Source organism: Episyrphus balteatus, chromosome 1, assembly GCF_945859705.1.
Source record: "Episyrphus balteatus chromosome 1, idEpiBalt1.1, whole genome shotgun sequence".
NCBI classification, from domain to species: Eukaryota; Metazoa; Arthropoda; class Insecta; order Diptera; family Syrphidae; genus Episyrphus; species Episyrphus balteatus.
Genome location: NC_079134.1, coordinates 103,362,099 through 103,381,200, shown reverse-complemented (window position 1 = coordinate 103,381,200; position 19,102 = coordinate 103,362,099). Strand labels below are relative to the sequence as shown.

The window sequence follows — 19,102 nt, the reverse complement described above, 5'->3', positions numbered from 1 at the left end:
CTTCTCTTTGGATTAAGTTTCTTTCGGATTACCAACAACAATTGGAAGCTAAACAGGATTGGCTTTTGAAATACAATTTTCCATCATGTATGGGAGCGTTAGACTGCATCCATGTCGAAATAAAGAAGCCCCACTTACACTCAGAGGAGTATATTTACTGTAAAGGATATGCCTCCATAAATATTCAAGGAACCTTTAATGCCAAAGAATGGTTCACGAGTGTGGTTTGCGAATGGCCAGGCCAGTTCATGACTCAAGGATTTGGAAAAATAGTTTTATCGAACCTATTTTGAAGTCTTCAAAAAATACAATATTATTGGCAGACGAGGGATATGGAATTGCACCATGGCTAATGACACCATTCAAAATTAAACTATTAACATCGAAAAAGCTTATTACAAATTGCATACTAAAGAGAGGGTCATAATAGAACGTTGTTTTGGTAGATTTGAAATACTGAAGTAAATTATGTGTACTAAAATTAAAGTGCTTTTTCGGCATTTGTCCAAAGCGTATAAAACTCTTTAACCGCCCTAAACACCAGTTGTTATTATCAACAAATTATAAAACAAAAAATTGTTTACAAAAGAAGAAAATTATAGAACGTTAAAATACAGAACAAAAAAAAGCAACAGCATTTATGTAGGTATCTAGTATATACTATTACTTTCAGATGAACTAGTAGTATTTACTGGGATGAATCCAGTATTTAAAAACTAGCTTATACTAGCTATTAGAAACTCAGGTTTTTGCATACCGAATGTAGTAAATACTATTCTGATCATAATCTCGGAAAGGCCCTAACTACAAAATTTTCGATTTTGATTTTATTGCATATTTGAAGTGAGGGCATTGTCTCTGATTTATTCTCATTTATTTTTTTACCTACCGTAGAACCGGGTGATTTTGGCCTGGCGGGTGACTGGCTTTGACATGGACACTTTTTTAAAAAATTGTTAATATATATTTGACTTTTTCCAAGTTTCTTTATAAATTCGTATAATTTTATGAATTAAAAGTGATCAAACTAGCTTTATTTAATTAAAATTAGATATCAATTTATACTAAAATTTAGTTTTCTTAAAAATGCTAAAAAAAAAAATCACCTGAAAATGTTGGATGGTTTGAACATGTTGTAGAAATAGGATTGCAAAATGACTTTAACTCCGATATATGTATTGTTTGGCAAGTTGAATTACTTTCATTCTACCCTTGTAACTATTTCATAAAAATTCATTTTAATTTGTTTATAAAAAATGACATATGGTAGGGTGACTTTGGCCGGCATATCGGGTGACTTTGGCCGGGTGACACCCAAAGTCACTCTCTTAATTTTTGCAATAGACTTTGTTTTTATATATTGGTATATGTTGACAAAAGTGATATTTGGCAATATAATTAAAATGTTATCAGATCATACATATCAACATTTGGCAGCACCAAATTGTAGTTAAAATGTAATACACATATGCAATGTTTGGCAGCACCAATACGTAATTAAAATGTAATCACCACCCTGATGCTTGCTATAACAACCACCAGCATACACATATAAAAGGAAGTTCATAAACTTATATGAACACTTTAGAGAAGAATTAAAATGCCGTACACATACAAAAGGACGGGGTACGAAAAGCCTTATAAAAACTATACCCCTGAAACATTGGAAGACGCTTTATTATAAGTTCGAGAAGGGAAAATGTCATTAAACAAGACTGCAAAAGAGTTCAACATCTCAAGATCCACGCTCCCGGAATGGAGGGTGACTTTGGCCACCCATATTTTGGCATTTATCTATAGAACTGTCGGACAGATTTCTTCAAGATTAATCATACCTATAGAATGAGCGAAGTAGGTAAATTGGTTGAAATCTACATTAAATAAAATGCACGACTGGGTCGCACGTACTTGCTCTTGTAGTTCACAGTATCTCTATTTTAAATGTCTATTGGAAATTTAAGATTTTATTTAGTGTCGAGAAAAAAAATCAAAAAAAAAAAAAAAATCGAAAGTTTAAAAATTAAATAAAATTTTTTTTTCAAAAATGTTTTTAAAATTTTTTTTTTTACATTTTATATTTCAAAATGCTGTCTGTAAATATTTAATAAAATTGACTTATGCTTTGATGAAATATATGAACTTAAAAAACATGTCAATTTTTGAAAAACGGCAACGCCATATTTTCGTTCTCCGCATTTTTTGAGAAAAACTAAAAACGCAGTTTTGTTAAAATAAATAAGACTATTACGTATACCAAATTTAATCAAAATCGTTAGAGCCGTTTTCGAGAAAGTTGCAATACCTCGAAAACGTTATATGGGAGATAAGGGCCCAACCCATAGAATCCGTTGCGTCCGTTTCGTCGAAGTTTTCAACTGAAAGCTCGATAAAATACACACGTTCTTATGGGAAGCTACCCATAGGCGACGGATCGGACGGAGACGGAAGGATTCGACGGAAGAAGTAGCCGGTTGAAGTAGTAGGTTGTCAACAATAGACCAGTTCGATTTTCTGTTTGTGAGTGCACACCGGAGAATTTCAGAACTAAGAACTGTGTTCGTTTCTTCTCCGATTTTATGAATTGTGAACTTTAATTGTTTATTTGTGAAGAAAATGTAATAAAAGTAACATTTAATGATATATCTAATAAATTATATCAATTAAATACTAAAATTCTGTTGTAGAGTTCAATTTTACTATGCCAAAGTCATGTCTACAAACGATAACACAGGTCGACAAAAATAAAAATATTTTTTGTGCTTGGGTTTAGTTTGCACTTTTTGGGTTCATTGTAAACCAAAACAATAGATAATCACCCTTTCCCCTCCTAAGATTTGCTTTTGTAGTGTAAGGAACAAAAATACAATTTTCATACCATGTGAGTCTAACTCGAGTCTTATGAGCTATAGTTCAAGAACCATGCATTGTACAAAAAAACTGTTAGGGTATAAAATGTAGATAATTGAAAGATCTACATTTTTGCTAAAGCACTTTATTCGACTTAGATTATAACAAAAAAGTTTTGATGAATACAAGGTTTTTTGCTCTGAAAAACCCTGTTTTTTGAGTTCAAACTGTAATATTTTTTTATCTAACATCAACTTTGGAAACTTTAATACTTTTTTAAAAACTGTAATACCGGGATAAGTTTTAAAAATAATAAACCAGAGTTACACAATACAAATTTTTTTAGTCTTGTTGCTCTGAAATAAAAGCAAGAAATTGAGTTTTTACGAAACTCGGAACTGAAAAATGGTGTATGAAATAAGAAATATTTTTATTAATTAATTGTTTCTTATTGTTAAGCAATGTTTTATTGAAAGAATTGTAAAAAACAAAAATCAATTATGGGCAGAGGAAGTAGGGAAATTTCACAAGAACTGCATATTTAAGCGAAACCCGTAAGGATTTGGGCTGAACAAGTTACCAAATTCTGAGAGATCTTAAGTTTCGTTTGATCCATTACTTTCTAGACACCCTATATGCAACAAAATAATAAAAATACTAAGCAAACAAATTAATTTAATGTTTCAATAAATAAAAAATTTCAATATGAACTAGTTTGGCTACAGTTTGGATACAGTTATTTTTGTAGATTAAAAATACCTTCACGGTGAATTACTTTTATCATAAATATTGAAAATAGAAGGTATCAAATAATGCCTCAAGCTCCCATTTGATAAAAATTCGAACAAAACGAAAATTTCGATTTAATTTTTCTTTTGTCTTCTTAATTTTCTTTTTTTTTATTTTTCTGAATATGAATATGAAAACAGCATTCAAATATAGAAAACAAAACAAAAATCAGCCAAATCGGTTAAGACGTTCTCGAGTTTTTGCTAAAATTACATCCGACAATTTTTGTAAAAGACAGATTTTCTTGAATACTGGAAATTGCTCTGCTGACTTCAAAAGCAAATTAAAAAAAAAGAAAAATGTTTTCCAGATGAGTATCAATATAGCTATCATAATTTTATAGTCACAACCCAAGCACAAATTTCGTGTTGACCTGTGTAATCTGTTATTAAAAATTGTTTTTAACTGAAGAGCAAGTACCTACATGAAATCATTGAATAATTATATATAGAAGTGACACCGGAAAAAACGTCCGCTTTGTTTGAGGGGTGGAGCCACAATCGTTTGAGGAGTGGCGCCACAATCGTTCTAGGATTGTGTATTCGATGGCCGAAAAATCCCTGAAAAGGACTTTTGGTTACTAAGTAACCACATGTACAATATTATTTATATTTGGTGTATTTGTATTAGTTTTGTTTTGTGCTAGTAGTGTGTTTGTTTATTTTTGTTTTTGTAATATTGAAATTGAATTTATTTTAAATTTTTGTAATATTTTGAATTGAATATTTAATTTTGAATGTTTTATTCTTATATTTGAAAGGATTTTGTTTTTTGTTTTTATGAACGACAAGAAGATTTTCTTCAGTTATAGAAGTGTTTATTTAATTTTGATTAGGGTGCTTTTTGTAATAACATCTAGGCCAAAGTTGTAGTTCACATTATTTGAATGTTTTCCACATGCACTGTGGCATATGCTTACTATTTTCTTAAACCGCATAATGCAAGAGTATGTTAGGATCAACATATGTACAATATGGCCATATTTCACATTATTTTAAAGTATTTTAATACATATTTCAAAGTTTTTTAATACAATACGAAACAACCTCGTTTATTTGCTTAAACTGATGTGTTTGCGATATGTTTGCGAACAAGAACTTTGGATATACGGCTTTGTTCAAATTTGCAACTTTAAAGTTTTTAGAACTAATTTTTTTTACGAAAAATAATGATACCTGTCATTAACTAATTTCGGAAATGTTTAATTTTCTCGAAAACGGTATCAGTGATTTTGTTTAAAAAAAATATAATAAATATTTTGGGCAATCATGGAAATTTTTAAAAATTATTAGTAACCTACCGTAGAACCGTGCCAAACTACCAATTCAATTTTAACGAATTTTTTATACAAAAGCATTTATTATATAGTTTAAAAATAAGACAGAAAGAAAATTTGTTAAAATAATAGTTTTTGGATTTAAACAAAATTGAACACTTTTTTCAAATTATCGAAAACGGGACATTAAATTTTATTGACATTTTAGTTTTGAATGTTGATTAGTAATTTCTACGAAATTGCATACCAATTTTATTTTTGATTTTTTTTTTTAATTTACTTATAAGATTCCAACGATTTTTAATTTTTTTTTTTCTAAAAATCTATCTTAGTAGAAGAAATCAAATCGAATAGGTACTTGTTTTGGAGCTATAACGAATTTTGCTTTGTTCCTGTAACTTTTTGGGCTAGTGTATAAAAACAACTCAGGTTAAAAACTAACGCTCGGTTAAATTTTATGGTTATGAAACTCAACTATTAAATTTATCCGAGCGTTGGCCTTTAACCTGAGTATTAAATTGTTTATTGGTTGAGTGAAATATGTATGTATAATTGTATAATTCAGTTAAATATTTAAGTGAGCCTTTAATTTGATTATTGCTAAGGTTCGTAGAAAATAAAATTTACTAATGATAAGTTTTGGTGAATAATAGTAATAATAGCCTAATAGTAAGTGAATGTATAAGCGTGGTCGAATGTTCGGTATTCGACCGTATCATTATTCGCAGCGGGCCCTACCAAAAATCAAATTTAAAGTTGACTTTAATATTTACCGGAATTCTACATTGGGTTTCCCAACTATAAATTTTAACCGAGCGTTAGCCTTTAACTTGACTATTAAATTGTTTTTTGGTTGGTACCGTTAAAAAAATTCAATTTCCCCTCCTTTGAATCAAAAATAAACAAAAAGTTTGAGCCAAATCGACTTATTGGTTTGAGCTCTTACCTGATTTACAATATTACGTTGAGTTTTTCTTAACGCTTTTCTTTTTTTCTTTAAGGGCCATTAGCTGAAACGAATCTTAAACAATTTATGTTGAACATAAACGTTTAGCTCTACTTTTCTACACATAAGGATTTATGTTGTAATAAAATGCTTAAGTTTCGATTCAGCAAAAACAGGCTCAAATTGTTACGCATTTCATAATATTGCAAAACAAAATATAATATAAAAAAATAGCAATCTCTGTGGGGATACGAACTCAGAAGGCAAAATTAAAGAGCAATCACCTTGTCACCTACGCTAATAGGACTATTGAAATAAGGGTAACTTTCATGCCCTATAAGCTATAACGTGCCTAGGATATACAACAATAATATTTAATTTTCGAATTCTCGTCGTTAATAAAAAATTTCTTGTTTTTAATTTCGAGTTACTATGGATACATTTATAATGTCAATTAACTTTTCTATATTTTTGTTTGATATTTGTGTAATTTTGTATGTATAAGTTAAATTTCCTTATTTTCTTTTTTCATTTATAGGATGTCGATGTGTCGATACGATTTATTTTTATTTGATATTTGTTTCCTTATGTTTGTATTAGAGAAATTTCCTTTTTTAAAAACAAATTTTTAAAAACATAATTTTCTAGGACAAGCTCCATTCTCTCTGGGGATTTTTTAGTACATCTGATTGCCGAAAAAAATAAAATTCTGTGGCGCTAGAAACTATCGGTGTCACTTCTATATATAATTATTCAATGATGAAATCTAGTCGCGCATTTTATTTTATTAAAAAAAAAGAACAATAATAGTTAAAAATTTCTTGCATCAGAACTTCCTTAGTGCACATTCAGCGATAAAATATCGAACACACCTTGGAATTCGAAGTGAGCTGTCAAAAAGCAATCCGTCATACGACGTATTCTATGGGTCACCCTTTTCTGTCCCATCCTTCAACTTCAACGGATGGATTGACGGAACGGACGCAACGGATTCTATGGGTTGGGCCCTTTATGCGTTAAAAAAGAGATATTAAAAAAATAAAAAAAAACGGTCCTAGGGAATAACCTAAAAAGCATCTGTACCAAGTTTCAAGCAAATCCATCCATCCGTTTAGGCCCTAGCTCGATGTACAGATGGACGCACACACGCACAGACCGACGGACGGCATGACGAAAACCACTTTTTTGATCTTCTCCATCATCGTAATCATAGAGGAAGGAATACCTAGAGACGCGACTTCGGTTGGTTTTTCTCTTCCACCCTACAAGCTGCAATGAGAGGAAAAACTCCACAGTGCTTATATGTGGTAGTTTTCCCGTGCATTTTAAATGGCACCAACACATTCAACTGTGGAGTTGAGCTCAAAACAATTAAAAACAATTTAAGTGCTCAGTAGGAAATAAATTCATAAAAAAATAATATAATAAATTCAAAACACGAACCTTTTTTTTTAATTTCTTTACATATTTATTGAAAGGTGGGTGTCTGGAGTGAGCTATTTGAGCTATTCAAGTTCATGTACAAACCAAAATCATGTTTAAATTCAAAATTTGTGAGGACATCTACTGGTGAAAGGAAGGTATTAAACGAATTGTACTTTTCACACGTATTCACAGATAGGAAAACAAGAGAAAAATAAGAGAGATTATCTGAAATTAAATTTGCGGGTGTTTTAGGTAAGGGGGGTACGAGTCGGCTCTCTAGGTATTCCTTCCTCTATGATCGTAATGTTGGTTTTGATTAAAACCTCAAATTTTTTTTTCTACACGAAACCAATACTTGCCCTATAGAGCAAGTAAAAAAGTTAATGCAGAAGTTATTCACATTTGAATTTGAAAACGTGCCAAAGTCACCCGGGCAGTATTAGTTTCAGCTTCTACTAGTAGTACTAGTATTTACTATAAACCTTGGCTCAACTTTCCTTCACGGTCGCACGAATTTTAATACGCGAATAATTTTATGTGAAAGATTAATGACTAAAAGTAATAAAAATAACAATTTTAAAGTTAGGAAACGTGTATTTATATTTTTAATTAATTTTTTAGAGTTCATTTTTTCATACAAATGCATGCAAATGACGACCGCGAAGAAAAAAAAAATTTTTTTGAAGTTCTTTTTACATACCCAAACTTGTCCCCAGCCCAAATCCTATAGTGAGCCCAAGCAGGGGAGTTCTTCGTGGTCGTCATTTGCATACATTTTGTATGAAAAATTTAAATATTTATTTTTTAATCATACTTAGGGGAGTTTCCTAACCTTAATATTTTAAAGGTATTCTATTGAGACCCTAAGCTCACTGTAATAAATAAAATCACAACTCTAGGCGTGCGACCCTAATGGAAAGTCGCTTCGCCAGTATATTCCATTCCGGAGTGTGAATGGAATCATGATACAAATACAAAATAAAGATAAGGTCAGGGTTTCCACATCAACAGTACGAAATGTGTCGGGTCCCTGCTTAATACATACATATGTATTTGCAAACATGAGGCAATAACGTCAATTAGTTGGCTTGTTTTATCTATTCTGCTAATTAAATTAGAGTTTTTTTCAGCTGTATGATACTCCAGCAAAAACGATATTTGTTTTGCTTGTAAATTTGTTTTGGTAAATTTTTAAATCAGATGTGTAGGTGATCTACCTAATTAAATTAAAATTATATTAATCATACAATAAGGTATATTTTTTTTATCACATCGAAGTTGTAAGGATAACCTACTTTTTCCGTTTTGAGGGCAATCTGAAGTTCTTCAAAATTATTATTCCATATCAGCCAATGCAGAGGATATTCCTTTTTTATGTTTTCTAAGCTTTTCATTGTCACACCTCAGACGTGAAATTTTTTTTTACTGGAGGTAGGAATTTAATTTTTTTTTTCACTTGACACTACAAATATTTTTGTATTATTTTGTTTGAAGATTTTTTTAATAGCTTTAATTGTTAAAATTCAGTTAAAAACAAAGTTAATTATATTTTGATGAATCAAAAAGAATGCAATTTTCATAAAAGTTTTAGCTGTTTTTATTGCTTTTGCTACTCGTTCATTACTGATATGTCTGTGATGCGTTCTTTTATTCGACAATGTTAACTATTGTTAACAATAGTTAACTTCCATCGTTCCTAAATGAGAAAAAAGTTACAAAGTGTAACATCGTGACGTCACAACATCGTTCCTAAATCCAGTGTTGAAGTGTCAAATAGTTACATTTTGTTACTTTTTCCAACTCAGCTCCTGGACTTGAGTTTCAATGTTAATCTGTCAAACACAACTAAATGGGGAAGAGAGGGGATGATGTGAGAAGAGAATTTCTTGTTTGTTTCCATATTTGAAATTATTTAATGCATATTTTTGTTTCAATTTGCTTAGAATTCAATTAAAAAGAATTATTTCAGTACCAAATTAATTCTTTCATAAAATTAATCTCCAAAAAATTTCATTTGACAGATCAACAAAATGTAACATTAAGTCGTTCCTAAATCAAAGTTGACATTTTGTAACAAAATCTAACAAAAACAAATACAACGATTTTTTTGACATAACAACAATAGTTAACATTGTTCAATAAAAGAACGGACCACTGTGTTTGTTTGACTTGACGTTTGCTTTCCTCTTCAAGTTTCACAGAAGTACAGTGCGTTCTTTTTCTAACAAAAGTCAACTATGCTTGTTATGTCAAAAAATATTGTTGATTTGTCATTGTTAGAAATTGTTGGGTTTTTTTACAAATCATTTACGGCCATATTATTCACTCTGGATTTAGTTTGGATTTAAGTTAATTTTAAATCCAATCCATTAAATCAGAATTTCATAAATCCAAGGATTTAATTTTTTGGTCATATTATTCACTCAAAAAAAATTATATGTTTATTCAAGTGCCTGGCTACACGGTGATTTTTCAATCGCCTAAGCAGTGAGTTTGTAGGCAAGAGGGATGAAGAGTAAAGGGGGAAGATGCTCACGAAGGGAACTGAATTTTCTGAGGGCAGTACAGTTCCATTGCTAAATTTTTCCTCTTTTTGAAATTTGTTCCTAGAAAATGTAAAAGTGGAACGTGATTGGGCACAACAGTGTGTAGCCACCGCATGTGATTTTTCAATCGATTGAAAAATCACTGTGTAGCCAGGCACCAATAAATATTGTATAATTTGCATTTATCTTTATTTTTTCTTCACAAAATACGTGAAAAAACAACTGAACACTGTGAAAATTAATTTTACATCTGGATTTATAAAGTTAAACAGACCTCCAGAGAGCAGTTTAAATTTGTTTGGATTTAACGAGATTGGATTTAAAAAATTGGATTTTAACGGCCATATTATTCACTCTGGATTTAGTTTGGATTTAAGTTAATTTTAAATCCAATCCATTAAATCTGAATTTCATAAATCCAAGGATTTAATTTTTTGGTCATATTATTCACTCAAAAAAAATTTTATGTTTATGCAATAAATTTTGTATAAATTGCATTTATCTTTATTTTTCCTTCACAAAATACGTGAAAAAAACAACTGAACACTGTGAAAATTAATTTTACATCTGGATTTATAAAGTTAAACAGACTTCCAGAGAGCAGTTTAAATTTGATTGGATTTAACGAGATCTGATTTAAAAAATTGGATTTAAGATTGGATTTAAGTAGTGAATATTATGGAATTGGATTTATTTTTGACATTTGACATTCTTTACATCCAGATGTATTTTTTAAACTAGTGAATAATATGGCCGTAAGATTGGATTTAAGTAGTGAATATTATGGAATTGGATTTATTTTTGACATTTGACATTGTTTACATCCAGATGTATTTTTTAAACTAGTGAATAATATGGCCGTTAGGAACGATTTATTGTTAGAAATTGTTGAACTATCAAACCAAAAAAAAATTGTTTTCAGAATAAATTTTTTTGCATAATTGTAACAAAAAATCATGTTTTTTTTAATCAAAATAAATTTTATCGCATTATTAAATTACAAAAATCTCTTTTTATTTTCATTTTTTCCACTTATTTCAAAAGAAAAAAAATCTTTGAGTTCGTTTTGTAAAGTAGTAGTAGTAGTAACTTTATTGAGATTTATTTTATACACTTTTCAATATTTTCTTATAAATTTAATTTAAAGGCTTAACTACATACACCACTTTTTGAAAAAGTACAAAAGTGAAAATATTTTTTTTCTGGCTAGCGCAATTGTTTTGTGAAAAAGAGTATACAAATTGTTTTTTAGACCAAAAAATAAGCTTTCTGTATCATTAGTTTTAATTTTCCAGCCCGAAAAACTAAACAAAAATGCGTTTGAAAATTTTTACTTTTGTACTTTTTCACTTTTTGAGCCAATGTAGTTAAGGCTTAAGTTTTGCCGACTTGGTATTGGTCTGGCTACACAAGTAATGAATAACAAAATGAAATACTTTATTGTAGCATAATATCTTTGATGAGAAGAATTTAATCTGACATTTTCTTTTTCTTGATTTTCTATGTGTGCCCACTCAACAAGACACACATTTTACAGTAAAAAAAAAAAAAAAAAACTTAACCTCAGAGAGAAAGGTGGATAGAAAGAGGTAGAAGATAACAATGACAAAAATATAAACATGGAAGGAGGCACAAGTTGTCTCTGTTTAAAACACATTTATGAAAAATGTGTGAATAGGTAAGGTAGATACCTTGTATTAAATTAGGAAAAATTCATTTTTGTATATTTGTCACTTTCATTTTTGACAAGCGTAATTGAGTATTAATACGATTTTTTTTATAAATTTGTCACCTTTGTTATTTGTTAGTTACAAATAATTAGGATATTGAATATTATTATTTTTATTTTTTTTTTTTATGTGGATCGAAAGGAAGAGGAATCCATTCCTACTGTCGTTTTGTAAACAAAACATCCACTTTGACACATCCAATATATTAGGTGTGTTTTTTTATTACAACCGGTCTTAACTGGACAAAAAAAACGCAGTCTGGGCTAAGCAATTTACATGTTAAATACAACAACACCTTTTAGCCCCTTGGGCTTAGTTGTTTAGTCCGGAGATTTCTCTGGGCTTAACTCTTTGAAGAGTTTTAAATCTAAGCTACCAAACTAATTTTTTCATAAATTGTTTAGAATTTGTTAAAAAACGTGAAAACTCACGTTTGGAAAGACAAATTGTATTAAAATAGTTTTGCTAGCATACATTTTTGTATCTCTTTGTAAAACATACATGAAAAATACAAGAAAATGACTAAAGCGAAAAATATGACAACTCTAAATTTTTGTTGTGTCTGCTGTTTTCGGAACATTCAATATACAGTGCTTCCAAGATTTCAGGTTAAGCCCCGAGGCGTTTTTTTTGTCCAGTTAAGACTGGTGGTAATAAAAAACACACCTAATATATGGAGTGCTTGTTCCTATACCTAATACATTGTAACGCCATATGCATGGATAGGGGTCGCTGCCTTCGTTTTACCTTAGGGCCAGTTGTACAAATATTTAATCCGTGGTTCAGCAACTATTATCTTTTGATTTCCGTGGTAAAATTGAATTTTAGCACTGGTTCTAGGTGCATATAGGTTGAAATAACTAAATCCATCCTTGAACCAAAGTTGATCCACTGGTAATCCGCCGAAATCGGCGAGTTAAATTCCTGATCCGAGGCTGAACCACGTTTGTACAACTGGCCCTAAGGTATCTTGGATAGGGTATCTATGCGTACGTGAACCTTAGAGGATATAATATATGGAGTGCTAGTGCTGTTAGTTCCGTGAAGCTTTTATAGAGGGCTCTAGTTTCTTTAAGTTTTTCGATGAGTGCATGCCTCCATTTTATTTTCATTTGATGGCTGTCATCAACAAGAGTGTTTATTTACAGCTGCGGAACCGTACTCGCACTGAAAAACGAAGGCAGTGACCCCTATCCATGCATATGGCGTTACAATGTATTAGGTATAGGAACAAGCACTCCATATATTATATCCTCTAAGGGCCAGTTGTACAAACATTTAATCCGTGGTTCAGCAACTTTTATCTTCTGAATTCGCTGGTAGTTTTGATTTTTAGCACAGGTTCTAGGTCAATATAGGTTAAAATAGCTAAATCCATCCTTGAACCAAAGTTGATCCACTCCTAATCCGCCGAAATCGGCGAGTTAAGGCCCCAGCCCATAGAATCCGTTGCGTCCGTTCCGTCAATCCATCCGTTGAAGTTGAAGTTTGGGACAGAAAGGGGTGACCCATAGAATACGTCGTACGACGGATTGCTTTTTGACAGCTCACTTCAAATTCCGAGGTGTGTTCGATATTTTATCGCTGAATGTGCACTAAGGAAGTTCTGATGAAAGAAATTTTTAACTATTATTGTTGTTCTTTTTTTTAATAAAATAAAATGCGCGACTAGATTTTATGTAGGTACTTGCTCTTCAGTTAAAAACAATTTTTAATAACAGATTATCATTTGTAGATATGACTTTGGCATAGTAAAATTGAACTCTACAACAGAATTTGAGTATTTAATTGATATAATTTATAAGATACATCATTAAATGTTACTTTTATTACAATTAATTCACTAATGAATACTGAAATTTCACAACTCATAAAATCGGAGAAGAAAAGAACGCAGTTCATTTAGTTCTGAAATTCCCCGGTGTGCACTCTCAAACAGAAAAATGAACAGATCTATTGTTGACAACCACCCTTCAAGCAAACAGGTCCGACCTCGGTCCGAATCCGCTCCGCCAGAGGCGGAGCTGAGTCCGACTTCGGATCAGAAACTGGTCCGAAGGCGGCTCAAATTAGTATGGAAATTATAATCACCGCGAAGTCGATTGCATATGTATTGGTGTGGTGAAAATCTCCATTCCGAGAAAATGGAGCCGAAGGCGGACCTGAGTCGGAGCAGCGGAAACCTACCAGAAAGAGGAATAAAAAAAGGATGACGTTTCGCATTTGCGACCAAAAAAAGAACTGTTGTTGCTGTTGTTGGTGTTTTTTTAGATACCCAATCGCATGTTTCACCTTCTAGATTTTTCTTCATCATTAGAGATTACATCTACAACACAAGAAGAAACAACATTTTAACCCAAACACTTTGAGCGATATATAAAACATACCTTTTTTGTTTTCCATATTGTTTATAATTTAATAAAATTGTTTATAATTAATAAACTAACATTATACAAACAACGACACGAGACACGACGCGACGCGACTATACACTTCAACGAAACATAACAAAATGACGCTTTTGCTCTTGTTGGCTATGTCTGTTTCACTTTTTTTTCCATTTCTCACTTTTCACCACGATTCTCGTTCGACTTTGTGTTCATACACAAAAAGTTGCAAGTGTGTGAGTGCAACCCCGATTTTCGCGGTCTGAGGTCGGAGTTTCTTTGTTGAACTCAGTTTTCTTGCTTGAAGGGCACCCTTACAACGCAGTATTTTTGGTTTTAACTGTACTCTAGAAAAATACACAAATGTACTTAAAATAACACCTGTCAAACAATGTATGTATGTGCTGTGCTTTGTGTGAACTGAAAAACTTACAAAATTCCAACGAGTAAAAGAACGCGCTGTAGGGAAATCTTATTTTCATTTTTTTTTTTGTTCGAATAAATAATAATAATAATAATATAAGTTAAATATATTACATGAAGTAATTAAAAAGTGCCTTAAATTCTTTTCTCTTCAAATAATATTTGAATAAGAATACAATTATTTAATCCCAATATATGCCTATATGAAACAAAAAAAAATGTTCTCTGGTTGGAAACCTAGTTTTGTGTTTGACTTGCATCTCTGTTCACTTTTGCCTTGGTTACTCTCGCTCGCTTGAAAAACGAATTAAATATCTTGGAGATGTTGGTCACTGCAGACGTTGTCGCTTAAGTTTCTTCTTGAAACAAATAAATAGCAAAAAAGCATAAAATAAACAAAGAAATAAAAACAATTATAAAAGTAATATTTTGCTACCATTATTGGGTCTTTATATACCTGTAAAAAAATGTATTATACATAAATATATGAAACTCCGAGTCAAAGTTAAAATTAATTTTATTTGTTGAATATAATTTTCTTATAACTCTATTTAGCCTTAGGAAACAGGCACACCAAACTGTGTTTCGTCGCCGTGTGAGTCGCCTAGCATAATAGTTAACGTAACCGAACCGCGCGTTGTACCTTTACCATCAATTTTGTCTAAGTCGAGCGAGTGCAGTGTCTTGTATTTTCAATCCATAGAAACATGATAACAAGTGTGCTTCAACACAATGAAATCTCTGATGAATGTTTTGCAAAAAAAAAAAAATAATAAAAAACTAAAGGGAAATCGCTTGGGAAATGCCATTTATACATAAATTTCTCGAGTGAAATCAGCTGCCGATTTATGGTCTTGTTTATTTTTTAAAAGTTAAAAAAAGAATTACAAATCTGTGAAAATAGCTTGTTTGTTTTTGTTTGATTGTTTAATGTAAACATTAAAAATATATTATGTTCTGTAAGAAATGGAATACCTACCTAACATAATTGGGATGTCATAACAGAGCGAAGAGTTGTTTTTGAGTTTCGTTGAAGAAATTTATTTCAGGTTTGTAAAAAGATAATGCATGCTTTTAATAAAAATATTTGGTATTATTTCCGGTTTTGAATAATTAAATTAGATGTTGAAAAAATAAAACTTGGCCGACAGTAATGTTTTGATTTGTATATTTGGAGAAGCTATCTAGATAGTATACGTTATTTGACATAAATGCACAATGAATGAAATGAATATTAAATTTTTCCACCTTGAGACAAAAATGCACCTGCCTAATTTATTACAAATTAGTGTGGGTTGAAGACTAGAAGGTTTGTTATAAATATGGCAGTTTTGTTTTTAGGTCTTTTTTTTTGTCGAATGTTCATTACATCTTTAAGGCTCATCCATTTGGATTATGGAATACAAAGTCGATCGATTTAGGAGAGGAATTTGAAGTTTTGTATTATTGTTTTCGCTTTCGACCGTATCGTTTTACCTTTTCATGGATTAACGTAACTTTTTTCTTGGCAGATTAATAAATAGATACTAAACATTTTGCAAATTTAAGGCACCAAATAAAAACACTTTTTTTAATTAGCGCGGAAGTTCACAGAAAAAACTAGGTAGGTAGGTACTTCACGGGTGTTTTTTATTTTTTTTTCTCTGAAGTCTGAAATACATATATGTATGTATGTTTTAATATTCCTTACTTTCTAATTACACAAATTACAATTTACTACATTTAAAATGTATCTATTTTATGTGTTTTCACAAATATTACAACAAAAATCGAATGAATCCACTTGTCATTTGGCTGGAATAATGGAAATATTCGCTTCGAATTCCATAATTGAGCGATTCGAAGCGAGTTGAAAAGGAGATATCGAATCTTAAACGATTGACTTCGTATTCCATAATCAGACAACAGGAGCAAAGTTATAAGGTATTATGTAAAGACAAATATCTACCTACTAACAAGGCTGTCGTTGCACCTTTAGAGTTTGCAATCCTTAATTTAAAAAAGCAGTACGCCGCAGTACGGCAATTTTAATTTCTTTTTTTAATAAAAATGAAAACGCAACAAAAAACATCATCGATTAAGTCAAATACATTTTTTAACTTCAACATGAAATTTGGTAAAAATGTTTTTTATGAGACAGTAAAATCTGTAATTGGTCCCAAAAAGCCAATGATTAGCGTAAAACACCTAAGAACTTAAGTATAAACGTAAACCAATAACGGATTTTACTGTCTCAGGGAACACCATTTCACCCAAATTTTTTAAATGAAAAATTTTTATTCTTGCTTTCTATCATAAATGCAACGTTTTTATCAAGTTTCATTAGGGCTCCGTGAAGCCAGAACTGCGATCTCAAAATTTTTGAACCAAATTTGTCTAATTCGTTTTTCCACCATTTGTCCATGTTTGTCCACCCAAAATTTTCGTTTGTCCACTCTTCAAAAAAATTTTAGAGCAAATTCTTTTTTTTATAGGAAGTCTGAAAAATGAAAAATCGTCTAAAACGTTCAAATTTTGAGATAGACGTATAAAACCAACTGCAATCGTTTGTCCATCTCGAGTTCTATATACATTAGACTGGGCCAAAAAAATAAAATATATTTTTTTTTTGAAAGTTACTTCGAAAATCTTATTCAGGATGATGAAAAAAAAATTTGGTGAAAATTTGAGCCGTTAAAAATAATTTTAAGAGGTCTATCATCGGTGTTTTTTATTTTTATACATGATATGATGTGTTACAACAAATTTCTGTTCATTTTTTCTTATATAAAATTAAATTTCCTACAAAAAATATCTGATTGAAAATTTTCGTCAGACGAGCCGTATTCGAGTAATAAAGCTTTTTAAATCGAAGTGTTTTTTCAATTTGACTGTTTCACTTTGGAATTTTGTGATGAGCAAATAAGTGAATAGAAAAATAAAACCACGACAGATTCTTATAGGAAATTTAATTTTCTACAAAAAAAGTCTCTTAGTAATTTTCCCTAAATTGAGTTCTGAAGAAGTTATTCACGGTTTAAAAATTGGTTTTTTAATTTTTTTCTCGATTTAAATCGTGAATAACTTCTTCAGAGCTCAAATTTTCAGCAAATATTTTTTTCATCATCCTGAACAAGATTTTCGAAGTAACTTTCAAAAAAAAAAAATATTTTATTTTTTTGGCCCAGTCTAATATACATACCAAATATTATCGTTTTTCCACCCCCCGTTTAAGAGCAATTTAAAAAACAAATTTTGCACTGAAAAATTAAAACTCCTTTAAAATCCCCAAAAATCAATTTTTATCAAAAATTCAAACTGCTGTCGTTTGTCCACCTCAAGTTCTTTACATATACCAAAAATCAGTAAAAATTTTGTTTTTTGAATATCTTTTAAACGTAGGGTGGACAAACGACGATTTTTAGTATACTTGTAGAACTCGAGGTGGTCAAACGACAGAAATTTGAAATTTCGAAAAAAATTAATTTTTGGAGATTTTATGGGACTTTGAAATTTTCAGTACAAATTTTGTTTTTTGAATATCTCCTAAACGTAGGGTGGACATACGATGATTTTTTGTTTGTATACATTTCTCGAGGTGGACAAACGATTGCCGTTTGAAATTTTGAAAAATAATAATTTTTGAGGACTTTTTAATTATCAGTAGAGGTACATGTGGTGTATGCGTACTTTTTTGAGAGTTGCTGTAAAAAAATTCTTTTTATAATATCTCCTAAACAGAGGGTGGACAAACGATAATTTTTGATATACGTAAAGAACTCGAGGTGGACAAACGACAGCGGTTTTTAATTTTGATAAAAATTGATTTTTGGAGATTTTAGGGGAGTTTAAATTTTTCAGTGCAAAATTTGTTTTTTGAATTGCTCCTAAAGGGGGGGGGGGGGGGGGGGGGGAAAAACGATTATATTTGGTATGTATGTATATAGAACTCGAGGTGGACAAACGATTGCAGTTAGTTTTATACATCTATCTCAAAATTTGAGCGTTTTAGACGATTTTTCATTTTTCAGACTTCCTATAAAAAAAAAAGAATTTGCTCTAAAATTTTTTTGAAGAGTGGACAAACGAAAACTTTGGGTGGACAAACATGGACAAACGGTGGACAAACGAATTAGACAAATTTGGTTCAAAAATTTTGAGGTCGCAGTTCTGGCTTCACGGAGCCTTTCATTAGGGTGGCCCATCAATTTTGATTTCACTCAAAAAAATACCCTTTAAACCATGATATTCTAATAGACATAAATAACATAATTGCTGCATTTCAATAGGGTACCACTAATTTTACTTAGTTATTCCAATAAACACACATTTCTCTAAACCCAAAAAACATCCTTTCACATGAAAAATAGCTATGTCAAAGACAACAATTTTAATAAATAAGGTAACTGTACCTTTCAAACCATTGATTTTATTGAACTTATCGCGGATTTTCTTTAATTTTAATTCTTTTTTGAAACCGAAACAAATTATTACCAAACAGAAACTTGTCAATCTGATGGATGTCAATAATGATGCATAGTAGAGATGCCGCGAATATTCGGCCCCTATTCGGTATTCGGTCTATTCGGCCTATTTTTTGATATTCGCTATTCGGCCGAATAGTTCACAATATTCGACCGAAATCACAAACAGAATAAAAAGACATAAATTTATCTCACAAAAAAATGTTTATTTTAGAAAAAACTTCTTATTTAAGCATTTAAAATTTACTAATGTTAAGTTGCGGCTAGTAA

General features: G+C 30.8%; 2 protein-coding genes across 3 annotated transcripts in view; one reads left to right on the top strand and one right to left on the bottom strand.

Annotated features, from left to right (window-relative positions):
- The window catches only part of LOC129906319 (ankyrin repeat domain-containing protein 13D), a 43,338-nt gene extending 34,424 nt beyond the window's left edge, over nt 1–8,914 (bottom strand). For both annotated transcript variants that reach the window (XM_055982032.1, XM_055982033.1), the window contains exon 1: nt 8,579–8,914. In XM_055982032.1, the coding sequence (XP_055838007.1) occupies nt 8,579–8,677 (99 nt within the window). In that variant the 5' untranslated portion in view covers nt 8,678–8,914. The remainder of the gene's footprint in view (nt 1–8,578) is intronic.
- Nucleotides 8,915–14,360: 5,446 nt separating this feature from the next.
- Nucleotides 14,361–19,102, top strand: part of LOC129906317 (membrane-associated guanylate kinase, WW and PDZ domain-containing protein 1) — a 69,108-nt gene continuing 64,366 nt past the window's right edge. Inside the window, exon 1 of the mRNA XM_055982029.1 lies at nt 14,361–15,418. The gene's annotated coding sequence lies outside the window, so the exon portion shown is untranslated. The remainder of the gene's footprint in view (nt 15,419–19,102) is intronic.